At 33.9% G+C, this 26,265-nt stretch overlaps 5 protein-coding genes and 1 long non-coding RNA gene across 10 annotated transcripts; 4 read left to right on the top strand and 2 right to left on the bottom strand.

The window, feature by feature from the left end:
* Window positions 111-2,124, top strand: LOC109355261 (ferredoxin, root R-B1-like). 3 transcript variants are annotated; one of them, XM_019598319.1, is made up of 2 exons: window positions 111-202; window positions 1,406-2,124. In XM_019598319.1, the coding sequence occupies exon 2, from the start codon at window positions 1,413-1,415 to the stop codon at window positions 1,878-1,880; it is 468 nt and encodes a 155-aa protein (XP_019453864.1). In that variant the 5' UTR covers window positions 111-202; window positions 1,406-1,412; the 3' UTR covers window positions 1,881-2,124. The 3 variants fall into 3 exon arrangements, with proteins under 3 accessions (XP_019453864.1, XP_019453863.1, XP_019453862.1); XM_019598318.1 differs by lacking the exon at window positions 111-202 and adding an exon at window positions 204-222; XM_019598317.1 differs by lacking the exon at window positions 111-202 and adding an exon at window positions 213-232.
* LOC109355262 (DNA polymerase epsilon subunit 3-like) lies at window positions 3,042-4,813 on the top strand. Its single transcript, XM_019598320.1, has 3 exons — window positions 3,042-3,362; window positions 3,572-3,690; window positions 4,471-4,813. Exons 1-3 carry the CDS (start codon window positions 3,181-3,183, stop codon window positions 4,593-4,595), a joined length of 426 nt encoding a protein of 141 aa, XP_019453865.1. The 5' UTR covers window positions 3,042-3,180; the 3' UTR covers window positions 4,596-4,813.
* On the bottom strand, window positions 5,744-11,196 carry LOC109355259 (heterogeneous nuclear ribonucleoprotein Q-like). 3 transcript variants are annotated; one of them, XM_019598313.1, is made up of 9 exons: window positions 10,997-11,196; window positions 9,759-10,226; window positions 9,563-9,679; window positions 9,255-9,395; window positions 8,861-9,034; window positions 6,967-7,174; window positions 6,700-6,875; window positions 6,265-6,350; window positions 5,744-6,069 (listed from the first exon to the last, which is right to left on the bottom strand). In XM_019598313.1, the coding sequence occupies exons 2-9, from the start codon at window positions 10,158-10,160 to the stop codon at window positions 5,910-5,912; spliced, it is 1,464 nt and encodes a 487-aa protein (XP_019453858.1). In that variant the 5' UTR covers window positions 10,161-10,226; window positions 10,997-11,196; the 3' UTR covers window positions 5,744-5,909. The 3 variants fall into 3 exon arrangements, with proteins under 3 accessions (XP_019453858.1, XP_019453859.1, XP_019453857.1); XM_019598314.1 differs by having other exon boundaries at window positions 9,759-10,169; XM_019598312.1 differs by lacking the exon at window positions 10,997-11,196 and having other exon boundaries at window positions 9,759-10,281.
* On the top strand, window positions 10,495-10,889 carry LOC109355263. Its single transcript, XR_002108643.1, has 2 exons — window positions 10,495-10,604; window positions 10,635-10,889. It is a non-coding gene; the product is annotated as an uncharacterized LOC109355263 (long non-coding RNA).
* LOC109355258 (protein transport protein SEC24-like) lies at window positions 12,435-19,100 on the bottom strand. The gene is made up of 14 exons (XM_019598310.1): window positions 18,739-19,100; window positions 18,532-18,600; window positions 18,072-18,125; window positions 17,806-17,978; window positions 17,502-17,688; window positions 17,243-17,388; window positions 17,015-17,169; window positions 16,445-16,526; window positions 16,253-16,368; window positions 15,125-15,223; window positions 14,149-14,272; window positions 13,680-13,957; window positions 12,976-13,190; window positions 12,435-12,872 (listed from the first exon to the last, which is right to left on the bottom strand). The coding sequence occupies exons 1-14, from the start codon at window positions 19,067-19,069 to the stop codon at window positions 12,661-12,663; spliced, it is 2,241 nt and encodes a 746-aa protein (XP_019453855.1). The 5' UTR covers window positions 19,070-19,100; the 3' UTR covers window positions 12,435-12,660.
* Window positions 22,982-25,983, top strand: LOC109353568 (rho GTPase-activating protein 1-like). Its single transcript, XM_019595903.1, is given in 7 exon segments — window positions 22,982-23,277; window positions 24,117-24,237; window positions 24,430-24,549; window positions 24,897-25,127; window positions 25,410-25,788; window positions 25,791-25,877; window positions 25,880-25,983. Coding segments are annotated over 7 exon segments (1,233 nt in total). The 5' UTR covers window positions 22,982-23,047; the 3' UTR covers window positions 25,945-25,983.

The following is a 26,265-nucleotide window of genomic DNA, read 5'->3' as shown; positions in this document are numbered from 1 at the left end:
ACTTGAAACTATTTGAGAAACTACAAATTCTGGCGTTGCCGAAAAATAGAAAGGATTAGGTGGAAAATAATTAGGTGGGTTGGGTGGAAAGGCCCCAATAACAACCCCAATAGCCAATTAACCCATTTCCATTTCTCTATTAACCTCTTCATTTCTTCTCTTCCTTCTCTCTTTCAACACACCATCTTCTCTCTCTCTCTCTCTCTCTCTCTCTCTCTCTCTCTCTCTCTAAGCCCATCTTTTTTTACCCTCTGTCTATGGCATGTTATCTCTAATTTATTATTTTATTTATTTTATTATCTATCATCCTTATTTATTGTATATGTGAGTCTCGGCGCACCGGTAAGTTTGTTTGCCTCGTAATTTGAAATCACGGAAACTGCCTTGTATGTCTGTACTCACCAGACTCCGCTAGGTGTGAGTCTCGTGTAATGGGTCGCCACCCTTTTTTATTATGTCTGATCCTTATAAAGTTCGGTATTTTATGTTATATGTAAATAATATATCAGGAAAAAAATATTGGGAGTTAGGTTTGTTTTGAATTTTACAACTTGATGTAACTAAAGTGTATTTGTGTAGATCATTATTTGTCTGTTCATATCTTATGTCTAATGCAAGTTGTAAGATGCAATTTTGACTTTGAGCATATAGTGTTTTATTGTAAATTTTGGAGCTTTGAGTGAAGAACATAGAGCTCCTAGCTTGCTTCTTCTCATACTGCTCCATAAATCAATATCTTTTTTTATGAATGGAATTTGTTTTGTTCCTATTCTTTGTAAATTTTTATATATGCTACAAATTCATGCAAGATTGTTCTTTGAATTTAGTTTGCAATTTGCTTTACATTTCACCTCTTTTACCTACCTAAATATTTACTGTTGATTTAGTTGTGATTTGTGGTATGGCTATGATCAATTAAGCAGATGATGGTTGAAGGTTTTCTAATAAAGTGGATCTTAGTATTAAGATTTAAGTTAGTACACAAAGGCACAAAAAGAACTATTCAAATAGAGCTGTCAAAATTACTGTTTTTTAACTATTTGTAGATGATTGGTTGACATGAAAATAACAACAACTTAAGTCTTAGTTTCCGTAGGTGGGATCGGTTGTATGAATTGAACGACACCATAATGTATAATCTTTTGGGCTGTTATACTGTTGATGAAATATCATTCATGTATAATCTTTTGCCTTTTGGTTTCTTAAGAAGTGTATTGTTATTCAGTGAATGTATCTGCTAAGCAATGTCATTCTTATAGTACTATAACTAATTCTGATTGGATTTCGGATCTCGACTTTTTCATCACTAGTGTATAAAACCTTTTTTAACTCCTGTTGTACTCTGCGATACATAAGTTGTGGATTCTGTAAAGGACTAGTTTTTTTAATATGGATTTATTTCCAGGGTAATCATGTCAACCATGACAGCTGTGAAGGTTTCGCCCCAATGCATGTTTCAAACTGCAATCCAAAACCGGTCCAGTGTTGCAACCATAGCAAAGTTCCCTTCCTCCATTGGGTCTGTGAAGAGTGTTTCCAGATCTTTTGGCTTGAAGTCATCCTCTTCATTTCGGGTGACTGCTATGGCTGCTTACAAGGTTAAGCTGATCGGCCCAGATGGAAAAGAAAATGAATTTGAGGCCCCCGACGACACTTACATCTTGGATGCAGCAGAAAATGCTGGAGTTGAACTTCCTTATTCGTGCCGTGCTGGAGCATGCTCTACCTGTGCCGGGAAGATTGTTTCCGGTCAGGTGGATCAGTCTGATGGCTCATTCCTTGATGACAATCAACTGAAGGATGGCTATCTGCTTACCTGTGTCTCGTATCCAACTTCAGACCTTGTAATTGAAACTCACAAGGAAGAAGCACTCTACTGAGAAATGCTGGCCTGAAAATTAAGCTAGTGCTTGCAGCCATATTGTTCTGCTTTAGTGTCACCTTTTCCTTTTGGGATTATTATTTTTGTTTGAGATGGATTTGTATTTGTGGAAGTACTGTGAAATTAAGATGATAAGCCCCTTAGTTTGGCATTTAAATGTGATAAGTGATGTCTCTTTAGTGCCTTGTGCCTTATGAATGGTATTTTTTAAACATGTGAAAACATTGACAAGTTAAGGTGATTTGTCTCTGTTTTCATTACTTAACTTTAATTTTAAATTGGAATTAAGATGGGGGAGATGGGTTTAAGAGATGGAAATTATGAGGTTTTGTCAAATTGTGATTGGAATGTCTCTCTTTAGTGGTCATGTTAAAAGAGAAATGGAGATGGAGATGGCTTTTATTATGTAGGTCTCTGCTAGTTAGTTTTTGGAAATCAATGGTGATACATTTATTCTGATTTAATATTTTCTAAAAAAACATTTCTAAAACCAAACTAAATAGTATATATGTCACACTTTTACCGGCTGTAGGATATAAATTATCTCTTATATGAAAAAATATTTTATAGTCTTATTATAAACTAGAGTCTTCTTGTTTTCGTTCATAAACACAAATAGTTTAGCATTTTATATTATGACATCAAGTTTTTTACAAAATAAAGTAGTTCATAAAAACAAATAGTTTAGTATTTTTAAATCCCAATTCTGATCATTTTGATTCTTTAAAGAATCAAATTTTAAAAAATTGGTTTGGTCTAATTGTTGCCTTTTTGGATGAATGTTAGCACCCATAGTTTTATAGGAAGTAAGAATAAAAGGGATACTTTATAGGAAGTAAGAATTTTTCCTCACAATAATATACTTTATTCTTTTATAATAAAAGGGATTGTTAATGTTAATTATTATTTTGAGTGAATACCTACTACTTTTTTCCTTAACTTTTTTTCCGTTTATTTTTTTGTGTGTATTAATTTGGTATCCTATGAAATTCAAACTAATACTTAAAAAATGCATAGATGGATTAAGAATTTAAGATGTAAAAAATCAATTTAATTGATATTTAATATTTTCGGAGAATATTTTAAAAATTTTAAATACCAAACTGATACACAATAATTTAGTGGGCCAAAATGTTTGTATTATTTTTTTGTCTTATACTGTGAAATCGGATAGTGAGCGCGAAGTGCCATATGAGAATGGCGGGAGATAAACCCTAATATCTTATACTCTACAATAATTCCTAATTCAAATTGAAATCGAAATCGAAGAAGAATAGATCAGAGAGTGAGAAAAGAGAATGGCGGAGACGGCGAAAAAGGCGGTGCCAGAGGCGGAGGAGCTACCCAAGGCTATCGTGCGCCGTGTGGTGAAGGATAAGCTTTCCCGTTGTTCTGAAGACGGAGACATTTCCATCCACAAAGACGCTCTTCTTGCATTCTCCGAAAGTGCTAGAATCTTCATCCACTACCTCTCCGCAACGTAAACCACTCTAAACCCTAATTTTTATTTAGTTTTAATCTGAACGCCTTTTCATTTGTTAGGTTAATTAGAAGATTGCAAATTAACTAAGCCAATTTGGGATCAGGGAAATTTTGTAGTGGATTCAATGATTAATGTAGAACTTTTATTAAAATGGGATTTTTTTGAAGAAAGTTGTGGAATTTGAAATGATATATATGTATGTGCAGGGCTAATGACATATGTAAGGAATCGAAAAGACAGATTATAAACGCAGAGGATGTTTTTGAAGCTCTTAAAGAAACCGAGTTCTCTGAGTTTATACCGTCTCTAAAAGCTTCTCTTGAAGGTCAGTTACTTACAATGTGGAGGGCAAACATGATTTATCTCTGGCAGCATTTTCAAAATCTTGTATCATGAATTTTGGGGTTGTTTTGCCCTGTCATTTGGATGGTTTCTGAGGGTTGGCATGATTTTTTGTGTATACAACTCTTGAGATTTGATCTTGTCCTGTTGTTTGTTTTGTTTGTTACTGTTACACTAAGTGATCAAATTAGCATGATCAGCTAGTGGTTTCGAAATTTGGTTCTAAGAGTTAATTAGGAACAGGAGGGTCGGTTGTCTATTTCGTTCATATTGATGCACATTTGATTGAATGTTAGCAGGAGAGGGAGTACTTCATTGAAGCACACAAGATACAAGTTTGTAAAGCTTTCCATGTTTAATTAGTAATCAGTTTAAGAATATATATCTAATCTTTATAATATATATATCAAGTGAGAACATCTTGTTATTGTGAGATGTGAGCGAAGTGCATCTAGACCATTAAATCGTACTTCACTGGTTAAGATTAGAAGATAAATGTATGTGATTTTTTAAAGTAACCATTTGACTATTAAGTGACTTATATTGGTCAAATCTTGCTCATCTCACCTTTTTTGGATACAAACTCCTCTCATTAGATATGCCCTTGTCTTTTTATACATTCAGAAAATGTATGTTATTATATTGGTTTGATTAATGTTTGCACGGACTTGATAAATAATTTCTACTCTCTTGGGGAAGAACTCGTTTACTGTCTGGATAGAGTCTTTAGCTGACCTTTAACTGATTTTCTCTTTACTTACAGAGTTTAGGATGAAAAACGCTGGGAAGAGAGCAGCAGCGTCAAAAGAAAAGGAAAATGAGGCAAAAAAGAAAAGAAAGCTGGAAGCTGAGTCATCTGAGAAAGGCGAGGAAGGTGAGAGCCAGTGAGATAAGGCGGTTGCATTTGTCATGACTGAGACGGGGTGTTATATTTCATGTTATTTGGATAATATGCATGACTCCTTGTTGCTTGGATGCTGCACACTACTCCCTATTAATATCACAAATATGGCTTTCACTTTCAGCCAAGACTTTGATTGTTTTGGAAAGTTCTTCTATCCTTAATTTTGAATTGTATTGATATGGGGATGAAGAGGTTGAACAGAGAAAATTGTCTGCACAACCTTAACTTATAGATTAAATGCGTGTATTATTAATGGTTGCACCGTATCAATGGCTGCCTCTTAGACAAAACTTTGGTTATATATGTCTGCTTCATATGAGCTACTGCAATTTAAACTGATTTAATGCTACAAAGGAGGTTTATATTAGAATGATTTATTGGCATATTTTCTTTATGACATGTTACTGCCCTTTAAATTCTGCTACCATGTGGTCTCTCTTCACTTCTTCAGTATCAAATAATTAGAATGCAAAGAAACTACTTGGAAGAGCCAGATAATTTATTTAGACTTGGAGGAAATCAGTAGGTATGAGTGCTGTACCTTCTTCCGAGTGATGGTTGGATGGGGTTAGTCATAACAATTTTAAATCTCTCCAAATAAACACCACTGAAAAGCTTGCCACTAAACTAAAAAAAGTTGAATTACTAGAGATTATTCAATTTTATTTTCTTATTACTTGTGATCATGTCAAGTGATCACACTCCCGATTTGCACTAATTAATGAGCTCCCTGCATCCCTTTAAGTTGTTTTTATATTCAAAGACAACCATAAAAGTTAAAATTACAAATCTAAGGAACAAGGAATTGCTGAAATAATAGCAATTTATTTGTCTCAAATTTTCAGATGCTAGCATTTATAGGGGAGCACATCTGCTGTCCCACAAAGAGTGCCACTTCATGTGCCACTACTTGTGATTGGTTGAAAAAATATATTTAAATTAAAATTTAATAATTAATTATTTTTCTGACCAATCACAAATAGTGGCACATCAAGTGGTACACTATTGTGGGACAGCAGATGTCCACACCCCATTTATAGTGTAGATTTGAGGTTTTTCTTTTCCAGGTTAATCATTAGTCTCAACTCTCAAATAGAGGACTCTATCAAAATAAGAAAATTCAACTTACGCATTAAATGCCAAGACATGTAATCAAGACTAAATTCTACAGAATAAATCTTACAATGGTAAACAGTTCTGTAGTACATTTCAATAAATTACGTCATAGTTAAGTCAATAAACTAGAGATTTAAGAGGGTGCTACTACAAGTCAACCTTCTCATCTATATCAAGACCAGCTAATATGGACGATATCGGCGCCCTTGGCCATTATCATTGTTGTGCCTTCCCTTATTTGAACTGCTGGCATTCCTGCTGCCGCTACTGCCACCACCACTCCTGCCACTTCTCTGATGTGAGGGTGGGGTTTGTGCTTGTGGCTGCATTCCTGGATGTTGCCTGCAGAACAAAAGAAACACTAAGGCTCTAGATCCGGACAATTCGGGTATCACATAAAGCCATTGGATTTTATCAATTCTTTTTATATAGAACAACATTGCAAAAATATCTGCCTATCAGCCAAATATTCTGTCATGATATAACATACCACTTAGATAATAAACATATCAAGAAACAATTTGAAGTTCAACTTACAAGACATATGCAATCCGCCCATCAGGCAGAAGCATAGGCATCATGCCCATTCCAGCAGGAGTTGGACCCGTTCCATACATCATGGGCTGCCAAAGATACAACTCCAGCCATCAGATTAATAAATTATGAATGCGAGAATAAAACAACAGCGCACAATACATAGATCGCCTCATATATACTTAAAAGTCTGAAATATATACATGATTTCTATTCAAATTTAAAATATATTTAGCATGTAAAAGTACACGGTGCAAGAAGGCTATAGACTCTATCAAAGTTAGCAGATCTTTATAATATCACTATTTAGTATTTACCATCAATGTAATAGCTTAGGTTAATACAAAATGAAGACCCATTATGAGTAACTTCCTGTGAAGACTCGGGAAATGATATACAAATAACAAATATCAAATATAAATGAAATTCACAAATCACCTGTGGAAGACCTGGAGCACCATATCCTGCACCGAGTGCACCATAGGGACCCCCAAGCAAACCATAACCACCAACCTGTGGTGGATAACTTGGAAGCAATCCTGGCTTCTGTGTGTTTGATCCTCCAGACTTTTGATCAGCCTGTGGCTTTGCTAGAGAGCACTCTAAAATTTGACCTGATTTTATTTTAAAAAACTAATCAACATCGACCAGTGTTTACTTACATTACATGAAAATCGGGGAAATTAAAATTGACTCAAATGCTACCTTCTAATTCATATTTTTCAGTGTTTTTTAGTGCTTTCATAGCATTTGACCTCTCTGCAAAATGGACAAAACCGATTCTGTTCTTTTCCTGCCCAGACTTTGCGGATGGAAGAACCACCTTTGTGATCTTCCCATGACGTTCAAAAAGCTTCTTCAACTGTTCTTGAGTTACATTCTTAGGTAAGTTCTTCACATATACTGCTTTCACCTGTTCATACATGCTTGAGAATTCACTATGTTCAATATGTACATAGTAATGCATCTAGAAAAAACTGTTCGAAAACTAGCCAGGATTCAATTGCATGGTAATCTATATTCACTAGAAATCTAGAATGATAGGGGATACTTATGACATGTTGGAATATTAGTCGTCGTTAATTATGACCGGAATAATATAGTTAATAGCTGTTAATTATATCAACATTTAACCTTTGATTAGCTCCCAAAGAGCTGTTAATATAAATGATATATTGTGTGTAGCTAAACGCACCATTTCAGCATGCATTAGTACACTTAGTAGTTAGTGCATAAGAGGACTTGGGATATTGATCACCTATACTTTTGACTTTAGTTGATAGCTGAAAACTAGTTCTATAATCAGTTATTGATTAGCTCTTATATTTACAAATTATGTCATGCAAATTTTCACTCAATCACTCTTTCAACATGGTAGAAGGTCTCATCCTTCATAAACTAATTCCACTGCCAGGTTGCCAAAGTCTGGAACTCCTCTCACATGATGTCTACATCCAATGACTCTTTCTGTTGGCTGTGCGCCAACTCTAGTCACAAAACTCCATTTTCACCCTATCTGCAGCTGCAATGTTCAACGTATACTAGTGTGTTTTTCTTCTCTACTGCATCAGCAATCTCCAGCTCTCCTCTTTCTCAGACTTCAATAAAAATCTGACCCCATTATCGGAATCAGAGGGTGCTCATCTATCAAGGAACATATCATGAAAGAAATCCTAGCCACATGCTGGGCCATTAAGCACATCAGACATCTCCTTCACAGGTGACACTGCTAATTGCCTCGTCTTAAGTTTTCCAGCCAACCATCAACCTCAGTTTCTCATTCCAGCCATGCCTAACCACAGTTTACCATACAAAATGTTCTCTATAATCTTCAGCTAACTGAAAAGGTTTCTGGTTTAATTTAACTTGGATAAGTGTGGCCTTGCTGCCATTCATGTAAAGGATTAACTACTTTTCAGTCATTTGGTGGCTGCTTGGTTATATTTGGGTGTTCCTTTTGGTGGCCCAGGCTTAGTTAGGTCTCTTGAGGGACATGTCCTTAATAGATAAGCAAACAGATTGGAAAGCTTTATTGTTTTTCTTTTGTGCCTCTGCAAATCAGGATATCTTAGTCTCTCATCCATGGTACTATTTTCTTTTACTATTATATATTCTTTATTTCTTTTATAAGGCAAGCCAGCTAATGAATGAACACTAGCTACACTTGTGGACAATGGGCTACTGGTCATGGTGACAACTGACAACTGCAAGTGAATTATAACTTAATTTGGTAGCTTCAATATGTTTGATATAAGTCCTTGTTCAGTAGCAAGATGTTTGTTTTCCATTTAATGACGAAGAGTGAAGACATTAAAAAAATAAAAAAGAATGCAAAAGGAGTTCTTTTACAAAAAGCAAGTAGTGCCCAATAGTCTTATTTTGAAGACTCTTCTATTTTGTCTAAAGATTAAGAATTTTCATTCTAAACAATGCTTTTAAGTGTGCCAAAGTGCTTGCACATCTGGACAGACATGTAGAGCATTGATGGGTCAACCAAAGTTGCAGACATCTCATTATAATAACAAATTTTCTGGCACATTAATCATAACTATCAGTTACCAAGCGGGCCTTAAATACGGAAGGATATAAAAGTCCAGACCTGAGATGAAGCAGAGGAATCAGCATTTTTAGGGTCAGCCCAGCTCACTGTTGGAGCATTATCACCTAGCTTAAATGACGGGCTCATCATCTTTTGCCTTGAATATTCAGCACATGCATTATTATAATAGTCGATGAAAGCAAAGCCACGGTTATTTTTTATGTTCTTCATATCCTGAAATGAAGAATCGAATTAAATAAAATAAAATACAAATGTGATAAAATAAGAAAACTAAAATAGTGGTTCTACGTACTTCGAGCTGTACACGCTACATATGCAATTTAGGAATGATTTTAACAAAGAATATCTGATGATTAAGGAACGGCTTTAACAAATAGTCCTGAGATATTGTTTAAAAGTAGGGAGAAAGGAAGCATGACAGTGCAAGAAATACCTTGACTAGTTCTATAGAAGTAACACCAGGTCCAATCTCACTTACAACCTTCCTCAGATCTTCCTCGTCCCAGCTTCTAGGAACATTACCAATAAAAAGGCGGTGTTTCGCTTGAGCTGTGGAACATTTAATTTTTTTACCCTGAGACAATTGATTGTTTATATAGTCAGGCATTGACAATATACCAAATTGTCTTAAGAAAGAATATAATTGTCTGCACTAAGCATCTGCAATGTTTGCAGTACAAGGGATGCACTAAAGCCAAACAATTAAGAGAAATAGCTATAAAACAGTAACTAACATACTACCTTAAATTCTTTATTATTCAGCTCCTCAATGGCTTTAGAAGCCAACTCCACACTTCTAAAAGTCACAAAACAGAAGCCCTTGTTCTCAGAAGCATCCTTTCCTTTCATGATGCGAACCTGTTTTCAGTGAACCCCGTGTTAATGAATGATATTGTACAAAAACATTATACATCATATTGAAATGGCACAGGATTACCTCTGCAACTTCCCCAATATGCTCACAAAAAGCCTTCAAATCCTCATCTGAGACATCAAGAGGAATGCCACCAATGTATACTTCAGACCCATGAGGAGGAAGAGAAAGAAGTTCAGCATGTTTTTTCTTCTCATTCTCATCTTCCACTTTTGCATCATCTTCTTCCACCTCTTCAACCTCTTCCTCCTCCTCCACCTCTTCTTCCTCCTCCTCTTCCTCTATCTCCTCTGGGTCCTCCTCCTCCTCTTCTTCCACCTCCTCTTCTACTTCTATTTCTTCATATTCAATTTCTTCATCAGAATCATTTGCGTCAGTAAAATTGACCCTCTCATCAGATTCTGCCGGTTTTTCAGGCTCAGAAGGCTTAGCAACTGGTGAAGAATTTGCATTTTCCCTTGGCATCTTAGGAAACTAAGTAAACAAGCTTGTGAGGCAACTATGAAGAAGGCACAGAGGCCAGAAAATTTCCTGGGAAGAAGTATACACATATCGAAAAGGAGGAAAAAAAGAAAGGCCAAGAAAAGGAGTCGCAGAAAATGAATCTCAGTAGAAAGCGTGCAATGAGAATAAGACTAACAAGGACACAATGTGACAAATTAGCAGCATTGATATTTTGATAGGCAAAGTAAAAAAAACAGAATTGCAAAACGAGACAATGAAGCTGGTGAAAGAACCGAATCTGTTAGAACCCGAACGGACTCGAGTCCAAAAGTCGTGTGTTAGTGAGCACAAACTCACATATATAACAAAAAGTTATATGCAGAAATGCTCCTCGAGAAAATCCAGAATTGAAACATGAAATGAGAACTAATATGAGGAAATAAACAATTTCTACTCAAATGCAAGGTGAACAAACAGATTCAAGTAACCCCAAAGGGGATGAGATGGCAGAACAGAAAAGGAGAATTATGAAACGACACAAGTGGTTCAATCTCACAAAAATAATAGCATTAGAAGTTTCCAAACAAAACAGTACCAATCTGTGCACCTTTCCTGCCACAAATTTACAGATACTTACTGAGATAGGGTTTGTTATACACTTAAAATAGCTACTCACTAAATCAACCTTAACCATCAACAACATCAAATCCAGAAATAAAAAAACCCCAAAGATAAAATCTACCAAATAAATAAAAAACACGCATGAAATTGTTGTTAATTCATATAATACTACTCAAACTAAGAGCCCAAATCGTTTCTTTTATGCAAAATTTAACAGATAGAAAAGGAGAGAGTACCTTGATGGAAAAAATTGAAGCAACGCAATGCGAATTGCGACGAGCGGAAACGGAAGCACAACACTGGATGGAAAATTGGATAACGAAATTTATGGATATGCTGGAAAAGCTTTTAGGACAAGAGTGTCGAAGAATGTTAACTAACCCTAAATTCCTGTCTCAGATTCTCAAAACGCAAGAGTTATATTTGTCTGTTTCGGAATTAAGCATGCGACAAGTCGTTTCAAGCTTTCCAGATAAGGTATGGAAAGAAAAATATAATAATAAAAAAAAATTGTGAGGGTATTGTGGTAAATGGGACCATTAGATTTTTGAAGGACATATAAAATTGGATAAATATTGATAATCCATGTTACAAGATTCACACAAAAACTGGATGAATAACTTGATGTCTTCTATTCCAGTAAAAAAAATTGTTGACTGAAGTATTCTCTACATTTTAAAAGGGTAGTAGCCCGTAGCCCATGGTGAATTAAAGGACTGCTAGGTGTGCAATAAAATAATTTAATGTCTATCTCAAAAAGATTTAGTTGCTCTTCTAATTTGTGAAGTTTTTGGAGAGAAATTTTTTTTTAAACAAATACTTAAACTTAGAAAATATGTAATTGAGATTTTTTGTGTGGTTTTTTTTGGGTAATATTGATGTTGGATAGCCTGTTTTAGTGAAACTTTTGACTATGAATTAGGGTCTGAAATTTGTATGAATTATGGGGTTTAAAAAGGTTTTTATGGAAAGTGATTGTCTTAAGGCGGTCCAAATTATTTCGGATGGTGTCCATATTCACCTTCACCAGATCTTGGGGTTAGGTTATCATTGAGGTTAAGTATGTTATTCAAGAGGTTAATCAGGTAGCCGACTAAATGGCAAAACTTGACTCGTATTATTTGGATAAGCTTAGAATCTACAATATTGTCCTTATACTGGAGACAATCTTGTTCGAGCTAAAAACATCTACATGTATGTTGGCAGGTATTTTTTTTTTTCCTTCTTGTTGTTTTTACTTTCCATTGTACCAAAAAAAAAGAAATTACTTGTATACATTAATAAGTTGGTTGACCTCCTTGTTGAGGTTCTACTTATTTTTCTTCATTGTTCTAAACTTCTCATTCATATGTCCAAATTATCCTTCAAGCTTATTTGACTTGGCTCACTCATACACATGTTTTCACAAACCCATAAAATTGTTGTCATGTCAATAACACCCCAAGTCTTGTAAGATCAATTCTGAATGCCAAGCTTGGAAGTTTCAAATGCATAAGATAACTGTAATGAAGAAGGAAATTTTGGGGATAGGCCAACTTTTGAGAACTGTGACATGACAACAGGGATTGTGAAGGGCAAATTTTCAAGGTAGAGTAGAAACTGTATAACTATGACCTAGATATTAGAAAAGAAAAACAGAAAGGCAGGATAAAAAAATGTATGCTAAAAAATGGTTTTACAAAGACAATTTTTATATAAAAAAGTGATATTTAAATGTACATTGTCATTGACTTGCATCTCTATCGAGTGATATAAAGCAGGTACAACAAAGCCCGCTACCATTAACTCTATTCCATGTTTGATTCTTGACCAGCTCTGAACAATTCCTTCATAGTGGAAGGTCGTTCTTGATGTATATATTTCATGTATCTGTAATCAGACACTGTACCCCAAAAGATTTCTACTTCATGAACTCCAAAACTTTCTGCGTAATATCTTCAAGAAAGGAAACAAAACCCATCACACTTGTAAGGCCACTTCCATCAACATCTTGCTCCTCGATCAGAAAGTTCTCAAAAATTGAGGCATCATCATGCCCTCCTCGAATAAAAATGAGTTTGGGAGTGATGCATCTCTCTTGCTTCAACTTGTTGATTGTAGTCCTTAACAAACCTGACAAGGTATTTTGCACAAAATTTATGCAGAGCACGAATGTTATGCTTTATCTTCTACCAACTGATCCAGAAAAGACAGAATAAAAATAGAGAAGTCTTACAATCATGAGGTGGAGGAAAAGGAAGTGTTGGGTCTGCAGTCGAAGAATAAAACACAATCAGAATTGTGAATGCATCAAGGAAAAATATCGGACTGCCACTGGTAATCAGTGCAGCACGACTCAATGAGTGGCGAGGATATGCTTGTTTATCTGGAGTAGCATATGATGTCAACACTGGATACACTGCACGATGAAGAGAACTTGGTTCCAGCACACTACAACACAAATGATGTTGAATTGCATAATCAGTTCTTGAATACAGAAACTCAACATAGAAATGCAGAACTACAAATCATGTCAGTAAAACTTTGCACTTACATAATTTAGTGACCTAACTAGCCTCCCACACCGTTATCATTCAATAAGGATACTCATTTTTCCAGTCATTTCTTGTGAGAAATACTATAATTCTACTCATCTTAACCAAGACAACTTAAACAAGTTTATATATTATATATATATATATCTTGATTGGGATTGATTATTTACTTTACAAGTAGAGAAAATAATATCCAAATATAACCTTTTATTTCTAAATTACACACAGTAGGATACTAGGTTCTAAATTCAAGATTCACATGGCATCATTTTGATAAAAAAGACCATGTGCTAAGATTCTGATGTTAGTCTGTTTAACTCCTTCACCCAGGCATTTATGGCATAATTATTCAAAACTCCATTGTTCAAAATAGAGCCCCAATCACCTGAAAAGGCATTGAAGATAGATGCGATAGTCAGGGTGAACGCCTTCTTCATGAAAGCGGAGAAGAGGATTTCGAAGGAGAGCGAAAATTAGGCGCGGTAGGGGCTGCAGTTGAGGACATTGAGAGAATGCAACATCAATCTGAGAGATTATGGAACTTCCATTACTATTCTGAATAAGTTTATAAGCATCATTGTACTGAGCTGTGAGGATCACTAGCCATTCTTGAAGCAAAATCCTACCCTCCCGAACTCCTTCCTCTAAAGAGGCTAATATAACCTGCAGAATGCAATATAAGTAAAAAAGAAAAGGACAAGAACAATATCATGATGGTAATTTTATTATTATCAACAGTTGGTAGATTAAAAACAAGTTAGAAAAACATAAAATAAACAGAATTGACTTTGAAGAGTGGGGAAGAAAAGCATCAATACAGAGGGCATAGAAGTTAGGTTGATTATATAATTCACCTTGTGAACAAGCAATGATAGCAAAACTTCAGGATCACAGCTGTCATAAAGTTCATGAATGTTTTTAGCAACGCCAAACTGCAATGTCCGGATCCTTAGCCGGCGTTTAAGGGAATGTGTGGTTCTGTGTCAATAATAAGCATAACAAACTGAGTCCAACAAGCCTTGAATCCATCTTTAAGTAATCTTCGGATGTTGGAAAAATATGGGAAATATAAAGTGAACAGAGAGTCTTAGGATATGACCAAACAAAATATCATCAAAGAAAATAGAATTAACATCCTAAAAAGCAGTTTTTACAGAACAAAGTTAACCCATATCAAAATGTTGAATGTAAAAGGAAAATGACCGGTGGACCAGATGGCAAAGTCCCATATCTCACATTGGATCCTAACATATTCACTACAACTTGTTCTACAATGTACAAGAAGCACAGTCTTTGTTCCCAAAAAATATCAAACTCTTGCTTACGTTGATGTTATGATTCATAGTCATAGTTTAGGAGATTAAACAAAACCTAGAAATGTAATGGTAAGAGAAAGACATCCCATCATCAACTAACAGATAATGCTATTCCTAAAAGATGACAGAAACAAAGTGGCAAAATATCCATAAATTATTTCTTTATCTAGACAACAGGCCACATCTTCCGTGTGATAATAATGTATTGGTGATATTCAAGATCAGCAGGGATATAGTCTTGGAACTAGAAATCAGTGGATATACAATGACTTTACTTGCACAAAAGAAACCATGGTCAAGGAACCAGCTACAAACATTGAGAGAGAAACTGTATGCCATTACAAATAGTGAGTAGTTATTAATTATAAAATAATTTTGTTCAAATGACAAACTTGGACATGAAATCTAATTTGACTGCATCTACCATGGATAATATTGAAAGTATCCATACATTTACAACATGTAAAGATGCATGTAACCAATTTAATTTCAGCCCTCAGATGGATTACCGTACCTACTTGTAGAAACCCCTTCTGAATCTGAAAGTTCCTGGGGAGGAACAACAACTGCGTACTGAAATGCAATCTGAATTGTAGGAAGATCTGACAGAGTTCTGTAAAAAGTAATAGAAACTTTAATCAGAATAGGAAATGTATCAAACAAGAACTACAAGTATTTTATGATAAATAATGCATCAACCATATAAGATAAATTATGTCATTAAAGATCAAAACTTATTCAGCTACTCCTGATTCAAAAGAGAAAATTATTGCATTCAATTCACAAGCCAAAAACAAGAACCGTATTTAATGTATATTGTACAAAGTATAAACCCCAGCAAGCAAAGAGAAAGTGTTCTTTTTTTAAGAAGATAAACACTTTTAATGTTTATGGAAAATCACCATGACTCCAGTCAAACAATATGCATGTCCAATCATTCTTCGTTCTTTATGCTACGTTCTTGTGCGCACAGTAAACTCTAGGATTTCCTTATTCAGAAGAAATCTGAAGTCAATCATCTCATTGACAGTTTTGCCACATTCTGATTTCTGAGATAATTGTAACATTTGTGTTTGATAAAGTGCCAAAGGCAGTATAATTTCTTTCAGTAGGAAATACATAATTCAAGTTCAACAGCTCAACACATAAAGGATAACTGTGAAACAGCATTGGATTATTTAAGCATCCCCCAATGGGCATACTGACTAAAATAATTTGCGAACAATGAGAATCATATAATTGTCTAGCAAAAGCACGTCAAGTTGTTTTTGTCCACAAATTTAAAAATTATTGTAGTTCTCCATATTCCAGTTGAAGAAAAACAGTACCAAAAAATCAAGAAATTAAAGCTATAGGGCACAAACTATTAAAAGTGATCAGGTTATTACACTTACATTAAGTGAAACAAAAAACAAAGCATAGGTTAATTGACAAACAAAGTAATGAGTTTGGAATTTAACAGTGTGGATTATGTCATGATAAAAACTAAAAAATTTGAAGCCTAATTAACAGAAAAGTACAAGCCTTATCACGACATTTCCAACTTCTTCATACATCATACTAAAATAATAACACCTTTAAAATGAATATTCCTTTAAGCCAGAAGATGCAAGACATGTTTGTAATCGGTAAAAAAATGTACCTTGAAAATCCAACATTGTTCTCAAACACAAAGTCATAAGCATATGTAGCATAAGAATCACAACATATGATGTGTTGAACATTTTCATACTGTGGATCTGGGAAGAAGTGACCATACTGAAATACAATATTAAGTTATTCTATAAGCAGATGTGAAAATTGTGAATTTCAAATTCATATCAAACACACTTACAGAATTTCCAGGTTTAAATTCAGTTGAGGTTCTCATTCGGAGGACACAACCAAAAGCATATGGTCGGCTCAGCATTCGATACCTGAAAAGAGAACAGATCACAATTAGCCACCTATAGTGATATACGTGAAATAATGTACATAACTGTCATTTATATGTTAGGTGCTACCGTGCTGTTGTCAACACCTCTCTGGTTTCAACAACATTTGAGTTTAGTTACCAAATTTGAGTTCATATTTACCACTTAAAGTAAATGACTAATAAAAACAATGAATGTTCAATCTAATTGGACTTCATTATTTCAAGTAATTAATACTTAACCAGAACAATGAGCATTTATTTAAATGAGGTTAACATAAACCTAGGTTTGACTAATGATTAATTTGAATCTGATGTGAATGAGGACAAGGTCGGATATAATAGCACCTCAAGTTGAGCTAGTAAGGTAGAAACAGCCACTCGGCAAATACTGAACAACTATCTCCTACTGATTTATGTCGAGGAATTGCAATACTTTTCTCATAAAGCATGTCAAGGGTGAGAGATATTAAGCTAACTGATGAGACTTACATGTCCTGAGGCAAGGTTGAATCCTCAGTACTTGTATATAAAAATAAGGAGCCCCCACTTTCAATACTCAGAAATTTTAGGGATGCCAAGTCTGTGTACTCATTTGTCACAGCAAAAATGTCCACACAGACACCTGCTTGAACAGCAACAGCAGCCTGTAATACACATGTCAACTCTTCCACCTCTAAAATATGGAAGACAAAAGTAATAATAACAAAAGTTAAATACCAGATCTTTATAAAATGGTGTCTGCTCTGGAAGCAAAGCACGATCTGCATCTTCTCCTTTGCTTGCATACTGCTCGCCATATCGTCTTGTATCCAACTGTCCAGCGCCATAATCAGGGGCCCCCGACAAGAAGGCAAAGACTCTAGCTGCAATGTTTAATAGAAATATTATCCACTTAAAGCTTGTATGCACGATCAGACATTAAATTAACACACTAACGAAATCATAAATGGCGAGCTTCATATTTAATCATTCAAACCTAAAGCATAGGTGTTCCCATATTCAGATCCAAGGTAATTGCAAAGGGCTTCCATTGCTACTCCAAAACCACGCCCACCTAACAGAACACCATCCAGTCCTTGACCTGCTGCCGTGGTTCTCTCCCATGAAGATGTTGGTCTAAGTGTTTCAAGTGCTGATGCAATACGATCCTTACAAGTTTCCACCTTCAATAAACATTAAGATTTTAGATCTGACACACTTTTCCATATTTTGTGATCGTTGTGAGTCAACATGAGAACAGATTTTCTAAAATATAAAAATGTGGGATATGATTAACATACAGGAGCCAGAAACTGTAACAAAGGCATCACATCTTCAAGCTCAATTGGCAAGGTTCCCTCTGCATCAGGAGGGATAAAAACATTTTTGACAACAGGTATAGGACCTTGAACATCATACAGCCCTAGTTTGTGGCTGAAGGTAGCAAGCCCAAAAAGTGAACCAGGAGCAAGAGCTACAATAAAACAAAATGTGAAACAATTAAGAACAAATTTCAAAAGATCTACCTTATGCATAAAAGTTATAGATAGTTTGATCAGAATAATACCTTCCAAAGCTGCCAGCAATGCACTTTTAGTGAGTTCCAGAAACTCCTCTGAAGCTGTAGTAGAACCCAAAATACTTCTCTAAGTCAGAAATTCACAAACTAACAATTATAAAAGGATATATTGACATAGTTAGTAAATGAATCAAGGTTGCAGATGAAAGTTCAAAACTTCAAATCACCATGAACAATATAACCTTCTGAAATATAGGTTAAATGTTACACTGATTTCTCATACACATGCTAAAACCATGGAACCAACTAATAAAATGCAAAAACATGCAAACAAGACCATGAAATTCCTATGTCCTAACTCCTAAACGATCTATTATACCAGAGCATCATAAAATACAAGCATGAAAAGTTCTCACAAACTGTTGCAATTACAATTAGTGTATCACTAAGCTGTAATGAGTAAGAAAATAAACAATAATAACAATTGTTTAAACAAAATAAATCGTACAGGACAAGTCAACAGCAGCAACATATACTGGACATGCTTGCATTGCTCCTCCTCCTTCCGCTGATTCTTCTGCAACAATTCAAATTCCAAATTGAAAAAAAAACACAATAGTTAACAAATTTAAAACCCTACGGAATTGCAAATGAAGAATTAACGCATCGATTCAAAGAACCAAAACTCGTAACCGTAACATTTAGCACAAATTACCTTGTGGCAATTCGAGATCTACGAATGATGACATCATCTCAGCGCAGGATTGAGGACGAGAGTAGCGTTCGACAGCATCAGAGGATAGGCCATTGACAGAACCGCAGAGAGAGCAAGACCAGGACCACTGTTCAAGCTCACAAAAGGTGTTGAAATAGGCATAGCAGTTCTCACATCGGGGGAGGAGGTCGCCACCGGATCCGTATGCCGGAGATTGACCGTTCTCGTCGACGGCGGCGAAGGGAGTGACGGTTACTCCCCATAGTAAGCCTGAGCCCTCGCGTGCGTCAGTATCGATTGGAAATCGCGAAACCGTTGCCCTCACCGCCATGGTTTCAGTTTGCGTTGGGTTGTGTGCGTTGGTTTCACTTTCTTGGGAAACAGAGAGTGATGAGGTGGAAAAGCCACGTAAGTTAAGGTAGTGACATTAACACATTGTGCCAAGCTGTACAGTATAAAGCTGACCTGGATCCATCCAAAAGGAGTTATACTGTGTTTGGTTAGTAAAAAAAAAACTTTTATAAAAATATATTTACATAAAAATAACTATAAAATTTTGATAATATATTAAAATTTTAATTTTAATTAAAATTTAATAATAAATATTAACACAAAAAACATAAATATATTTATCTTTAAATATAATTTGTCATATTTATCTTCTTACAAGTTTTTTTGTGATGAGAAAATAAGATCCTGAGAAAATGAGTGAACTTTTATTATGATTTCAATTAGTCACGATAAAATATTGATGTCAAAATTACAAAATTTAAATATATTAATTAAATAAAATATATATTTCTTAACTAATCTCTATGTAATTTCACATTTTGAAATTGTTGAAAGATATCTACTTCATTGTTAATATTGTTGAACACTTCTCACCAATTATAAGTCACTATATAGTTATCTATTCATGTATCTTTCATTCTATTACACATTCTATCTTTTACAAATTTCATAGTTGAAAAAACTGTTTTTAAAATTGTATTGTTAACTTCAAAAGAAGATAAATTAGTGGAAAACAATATGTCTTCCACCTCCGACCAACTTATATTAAGATTATTTATTCATTTTAAAGAATCAAATTATTTAAGTTAAAATTGTAATTATTAAACATTTTTTTGTACCATTCTACAGTATTATGTGTATCAATTATGTAAGTCTCAAGTTGATTATCAAACATCATAAAATCAGTTGAACAAAAAATCATGTGGATAAAAATTTACAAATTCAATTAGTTATATCATATCAAAACTATAGAAGATGTCCATTAGACTCAAATAAGACATACAAAGAAGCAGCTGAGTATTTGTCTTGGATATTCGATTATGAAGTTCTTCGAATTACATATCTATAATAATATAAAATATTTTAATACAATAATGATTATTTATTTTTTATGAAGTTTGTCATGTCATTTACAAAACAATAAATTTTGGACTTGTAAAATTATAAGTAAGAGTGTAATATAAATGCAATGCTTAAATATTTATATACACTCACTAGATAATCTAACACTTATTTAGATTATTTTTATTTTAAAAGTAAATGATAATTAAATATAAATAATGAATAATATAATATCAATATATAAAACTCTTACACTCTCAATATATATACATATGCTCTGTAAATAATATAGATTTTTTCTCAAAAAATTACGGGGTGTGCATTTGCACACTCAAAACACCACATACGATCGTCAGTGGATTCAATCATTCTAGATATTAGCTTGAGGATTTTGTTAATGGCATATTCTCATAGGAATCTGAAAATCTCACCTTTCAACAATAATAAATATATCGCTTTCTAATGAAAAAATATTTAGGTAAGAATCGATACAAACTTCCTAAAATCTTAGCCCCAATAATGAATGCCCTTGAATTTGTGAGCATAAAATATAAGAGGAAATATTAACTAATTTGTGATGACAAATATGGAAACAAGTATAAAACTTATATGGAAAATAAGTAAAATACATGTTTTTATGTTTGTGGTAGGACTAACAATAAGCTTATAAGTTAGTTGGTCACTTTTTTCACCAAAAAAATGCTACTGTTCGTATTTAGAAAATGGATTATATTTAATTAGCTACAAGAAGGTTCTAAGCTACTTTAGTATTGAGATACCTTTTATCAGCTTATAAGTTATTGGTTTGTTTACTTTACACTTATTAGTTCCTAGTTTATTTGTTTCTAACTTATAAGCTTTTAGATTAATAAGCCTAAACCGAGTGTTTTATACAAGCTTTCTTTATTTTATTTCTTTATCAACACTTGGAGAGGATGATAATAACTCAAATAGAAACACATTATTCTATAACTTAGAGTTGTGTCCTATCCTTCTAGTTTCTTTTCTTCCTAAATAATCGTTCTATTCTAACTTTAATGTCTTCCGGGATTCTTGAAATATAATCACATATACCAATTCAACATACTTAAGTGACTTAACTTATATAAAATTCTCATATCCATTATATATATTTTTATTGGTGGTCCCTAATCATCTTTCACCAACTATACATTCAATTATTTTTATTTTTATTTTTAGATTTCCATAAATAACTACTTGCTTATAAAAAAACATGGCTAACCTAGTCTATGGGTAACAATGAACTGTAACTTAATATTCATTAGAAACTTGACTTAATATTTAGTTAGATAAATTTGGTTTATGAACCAAAAAATTTGAAGCTAGAAAATGATCTCATTAGGTTCATGAGTAGACTCGATATATACATGAGTGATCTGAGCAATAACAATTTTCATATAAAAATGAGAGCAGTAAATCGAATCATTATAATCAAGAATAAAAATTATTTAATTATTACAAGACCACTTAAAAATCATGTATTTACCTTTTAATTGTGACAATTTAAATAAGGTTGGACAATACATATTAATAGTTATCGGTTATCATTGGTTTCAATTTATTCACTCTCCATACATGCATATCCATATAGATGCCCACAATTTAACACACGAACTTTAATTGATAATTAATTTAATATTAAGATTCACATACTTTCTTTACATGTATATGTATAATTCATCAATATATTGACGCCTTCAAATTTATGTTGATGATTGTCATAAACTTAAACTTGTTATTACACTCGAAAGTTCTTGAAATTTAATTAAGCATAACTTAAGTTTAAAAAATAGTTTGACATGGACTTGCTCCAAACTTAACACAAATCAACGAGTTAAGTTAATGGAAGCTTTACTTATCACCATCCATACAATGTAACGAGTTTCCTTCATACAATTCAATTAAAATTTCACCCACTTTATTAAGGGTGAGCAGGATCGACATCTACCCGCTTACTAGTTTGGTTTGATTATGATCAGACTGAAATACAGTCATGTCTTACCAGGTCTAGGATTAAATTCAAGTTAAAAATTAGACCCAAACAATATTTAGTATTAGGTAGTGGACACATGACGTAACCCAACCCGACTCATGATCATTCACTTATCATATTTTTATGTGTCTCTAATTGTATAAAGAGTGATAGCATCTTTTTGTTAAAAATATCTTTGATTCTCAAACTTATATATATATATGATTAACAATATATACCTATATCATTTCATATATCATATTATATATTCATAATAATAAGTAAAATATTAAGAAATCTTTATCTAAAATAAGTATTTATTATATTTAACAAAATCGAGTTCAAATTTAAAATCTACCTCAATCTATATTTAGATTATGCTAGATTTGAGTATAGTGCCAGACATGATTCAAAGAAGCAAATATAATGCCAGTCCCCAAACCAAATTGGTTGTGATCAGTAAGGTAGAAGACTCGCTAACCCCTACTCTTTATAGGCAAAAAAAAAAAAAAAAATTACCCTCTCTCAATTAAATTCTTTCCCACCATTATTCCATTTTCTCCACACTCATATCTCTCTCTTTCCCAATGCTACTCCTCCTTCGAAAGAGTCACACAATTACTGGTTCAACGCGCCAAAACACATTATATAATGCACTTGATGATTCTCACGTTCTTTTTTATGGGGTCCCTTTTCCTGCTTCCAACTCCTCCTCTTTCCTCACTGTGAAAATAAAACAACCAATTGCTCATCAATAATCATTTCTTTATTGGGTTTTTTATATTCCAATTAAAAAATAACTTTTTTTTCTTTCTTTCTCTTTTCTTTTTACACCAATCAAGAGCGAAGTGCTTCATTTCCCAGCGTCCCATTTTCTTCTTCCTCCTCCTTCTGTAATGGTTTGAAGGTTTTTCTACGGTCACTGACTGTGACAGAGTGGAGGTCACAGACAACAACGAGAAGATGAGAGAGGAGGAAAAAGAGGTGTCCCTTTTGGCCATTCTTGTGACCCTTTTCAGGAAATCATTGATGGCTTGTAACAGTGTTGATAGGAGGGAGCTATGTGCTATGGAGATTGGACTGCCCACTAACGTGCGCCATGTTGCGCATGTCACCTTTGATAGATTCAATGGCTTCTTAGGTTTGCCTGTTGAGTTTGAACCTGAAGTACCCAGAAGGCCCCCCAGTGCTAGGTAAGCTACATTCCTTTTTCCGGGTTCGGTTACATAGTACGCGATACGAGTAATAATACATATTCCATTGGGTATATGGATCGTCATTTTTTACATTAATTTGATGAGACTTTCTTTACGATGAACATATTAAGTGACACGCAACAATGTGAATTCGGTTCGTGGTACATAGCGTAAATAATAAAATTATGTAATTATGAATAGTATCATGTTCCTCTTATTTTCTTCCTTCAAATATTTTCTTATTAGTTATCATGGACATATCAAAAGGATTTTGATCACTTTTGCTGAGTTATAGTATTACTTGCATTTTTTTATATGAAATATAATTGTCACTTTTTTATGTATTATATTTCTTGAGATTTTTTAAGCTTTGTCAACCTTGTGCAATATTTTTAGTTAGTTTTATTTAACATGATTACAGAAGTTAGTTGCATTTATCATGAGTAGGTTCATGTATTAATTCAAGTTGGAATTTGTTTGATCTGTTTAAAGTTTAAACATGTAAATTGTCTTCCTTCTCGAAAAACTATTAACTTACTGGTTATTGATTTCTTATTTCTTGTTAGTTATCATGTACTCTGGATTCTTGACATGTCAAAAAGGGTTTTGAACTTTTAATCACTTTTGTTGACTTACATTACTTGCAAAAAATTTATGACTATGTATATTTTTATCACTGTTTATGTATATATAAAATTCTTGAAAATCTCAAAGCTGCACAATATTTTGTTAGGTAATGATGGGCATTTCTTATTTATTTCATCTGATTTTTTTCCTCAATAATCTGATGTGTGATCTTCGGTGTATTCTTTTTGTTTTGATTGTCACATATGTAGTGCTACTGTTTTTGGAGTTTCAACTGAATCCATGCAATTATCATATGAGACAAGAGGGAACAGTGTTCCAACAATTCTGTTACTAATGCAAAGGCGCTTGTATGATCAAGGAGGATTACAGGTTAATCACCTAGATTTTTCTAAGATTTTCCTACCATTGATATTTAACTACCTGACACAATTTGAAACAAGTCAATAAAAGACAGTCTTACGTTATAATACACTACTCTATAGAGACCTTGTCATTAGTACATTTTTCAAATGACTACTTGTATCTTCCTGCCTTATTAAACAGTTCAATTTTCACATGCAGGCAGAAGGGATTTTCAGAATTAATGCAGACAATAGTAAAGACCAATACTATAGGGAACAATTAAATAGGGGATTGGTCCCAGATGACATTGATGTACATTCTTTGGCAGGACTAATTAAGGTATAAGAATGACAGGACAAATGTGGCTACTGCTTATTCCTGTACATAAATACTTGTACTCATTTTACTCTATATATAATCATTTGATTTGAGGGTGGGCCTCGGTGCAACGACAAAGTTACTTATACTCATTTTACTGTATATACTATTTGTGGCTAATGATTATTCCTGTACATACATCATTTTACTCTATATATAACCATTTTACTCTAAATACTTAATCATGGAAACAACCCCGCAAGCGTTCCGTATGTCTATACAACTTAGACCCGTTAAGTGGGAGCATCGTATACTGAACTATCTTTTTTAAATGATCATTTGATTTGATATTGTTGTGCTTTTTCAAGGCTTGGTTTAGGGAAATGCCTGTAAGTGTTCTGGATTCTTTATCACCAGAGCAGGTAATGCAATCCCAAATTGAAGAGGATTGTGCTGAACTAGCAAGGCAACTACCTCACACTGAAGCTTCCCTTCTGAACTGGGCTATCAATCTGATGGCTGATGTTGTCCAACACGAACATCTGAATAAGATGAATGCACACAACATTGCCATGGTTTTCGCACCAAACATGGCCCAGGTTAGTTCTATAAAGAAAATTAAATTATCAAGGAATTGCAGAAAAGAAGTACATAGTGCATACTATATTAGTCCTATCATACTTTCTCCACTTTATAAATTGCAGTAGGACATTTTGGAAATCTAATTTAAGTTTTGTTTGGCAAAGAAATATTTTCTGCACTATTAGCATATTGGTGAAGCTATAAAGGCTTTAGTGCTTCCTTTTATGCCTTGACAAATTACATAGCTGATCTCTCTGATGGTAGGTTTCAGTCACATAATTTAGTCTTTGTGATCACAGATGGAAGACCCGATGAGCGCATTGATGTATGCAGTTCAAGTAATGAACTTTTTGAAGACACTGATATTAAGGACACTACGGGAAAGAAAGGATTCTGTTGTAGAAACATCTCCTGGATTTTGCTTACAGCCTTCTGATGACAATGAGGACCATAATGACATATTTTACTCCTTCGAACAAGATGCAACTACAGAAAATGAAGAGGCTGTGGAAACCTTTGTTTATGAGAAAGATGTATTAGAATGTTCCCTTCAATCCCTCCAAAACATAAACTCAACTGAAGCAAAATGTAGCAGTTTGGTGAGGTCCTCCTATGAGAATCTAATATGGAATGAAGATTTCTGTTTTTGGTTTCCACCCAAAGGAAAGGTTGGGAAGAGTAGAGTGGCCAACCAGGGAGTTCAAGTACTAAAAATGTGTTACAGAAAAACAAAGTCCAACAACCTATAATCAATGGAACAATGACTGTGGAAAATGGTTTAGCAATCTGAGCCGAATAGATTCAAGATCAGAGAGGATAGAAGCCTGGTGGTGAAAGTAGCACATTTCTGATGGAGTGGACATTGATTCTGACATTGTGGCAATGTAATTGTAAGTTTGTTTGAGTTTGAAGTGTAGCAACTTGCAAGGTTAAGTTTATGAAATAGTTCAGTATTATTATTTTCCCTTCTTTCTTTGGTTTGTTGTTTAACTTGTCTGATTTCAAGAATGCCATTTATTTTCACCAATTTTGGATCTATAGATTATATCAATTCAGTATTTTTTTAACCAATTACAACAAATGATACATAAAATAATGAATCTTAATATAATATCCCAAGTGTCATATCTATGCCTTAAACTTCCATTATTTAGC

This window comes from Lupinus angustifolius, chromosome LG08 (assembly GCF_001865875.1).
Source record: "Lupinus angustifolius cultivar Tanjil chromosome LG08, LupAngTanjil_v1.0, whole genome shotgun sequence".
Lineage (NCBI taxonomy): Eukaryota > Viridiplantae > Streptophyta > Magnoliopsida > Fabales > Fabaceae > Lupinus > Lupinus angustifolius.
The sequence above is the reverse complement of the archived record's forward strand: the minus strand, read 5'-3'. Positions and strand labels throughout refer to the sequence as shown.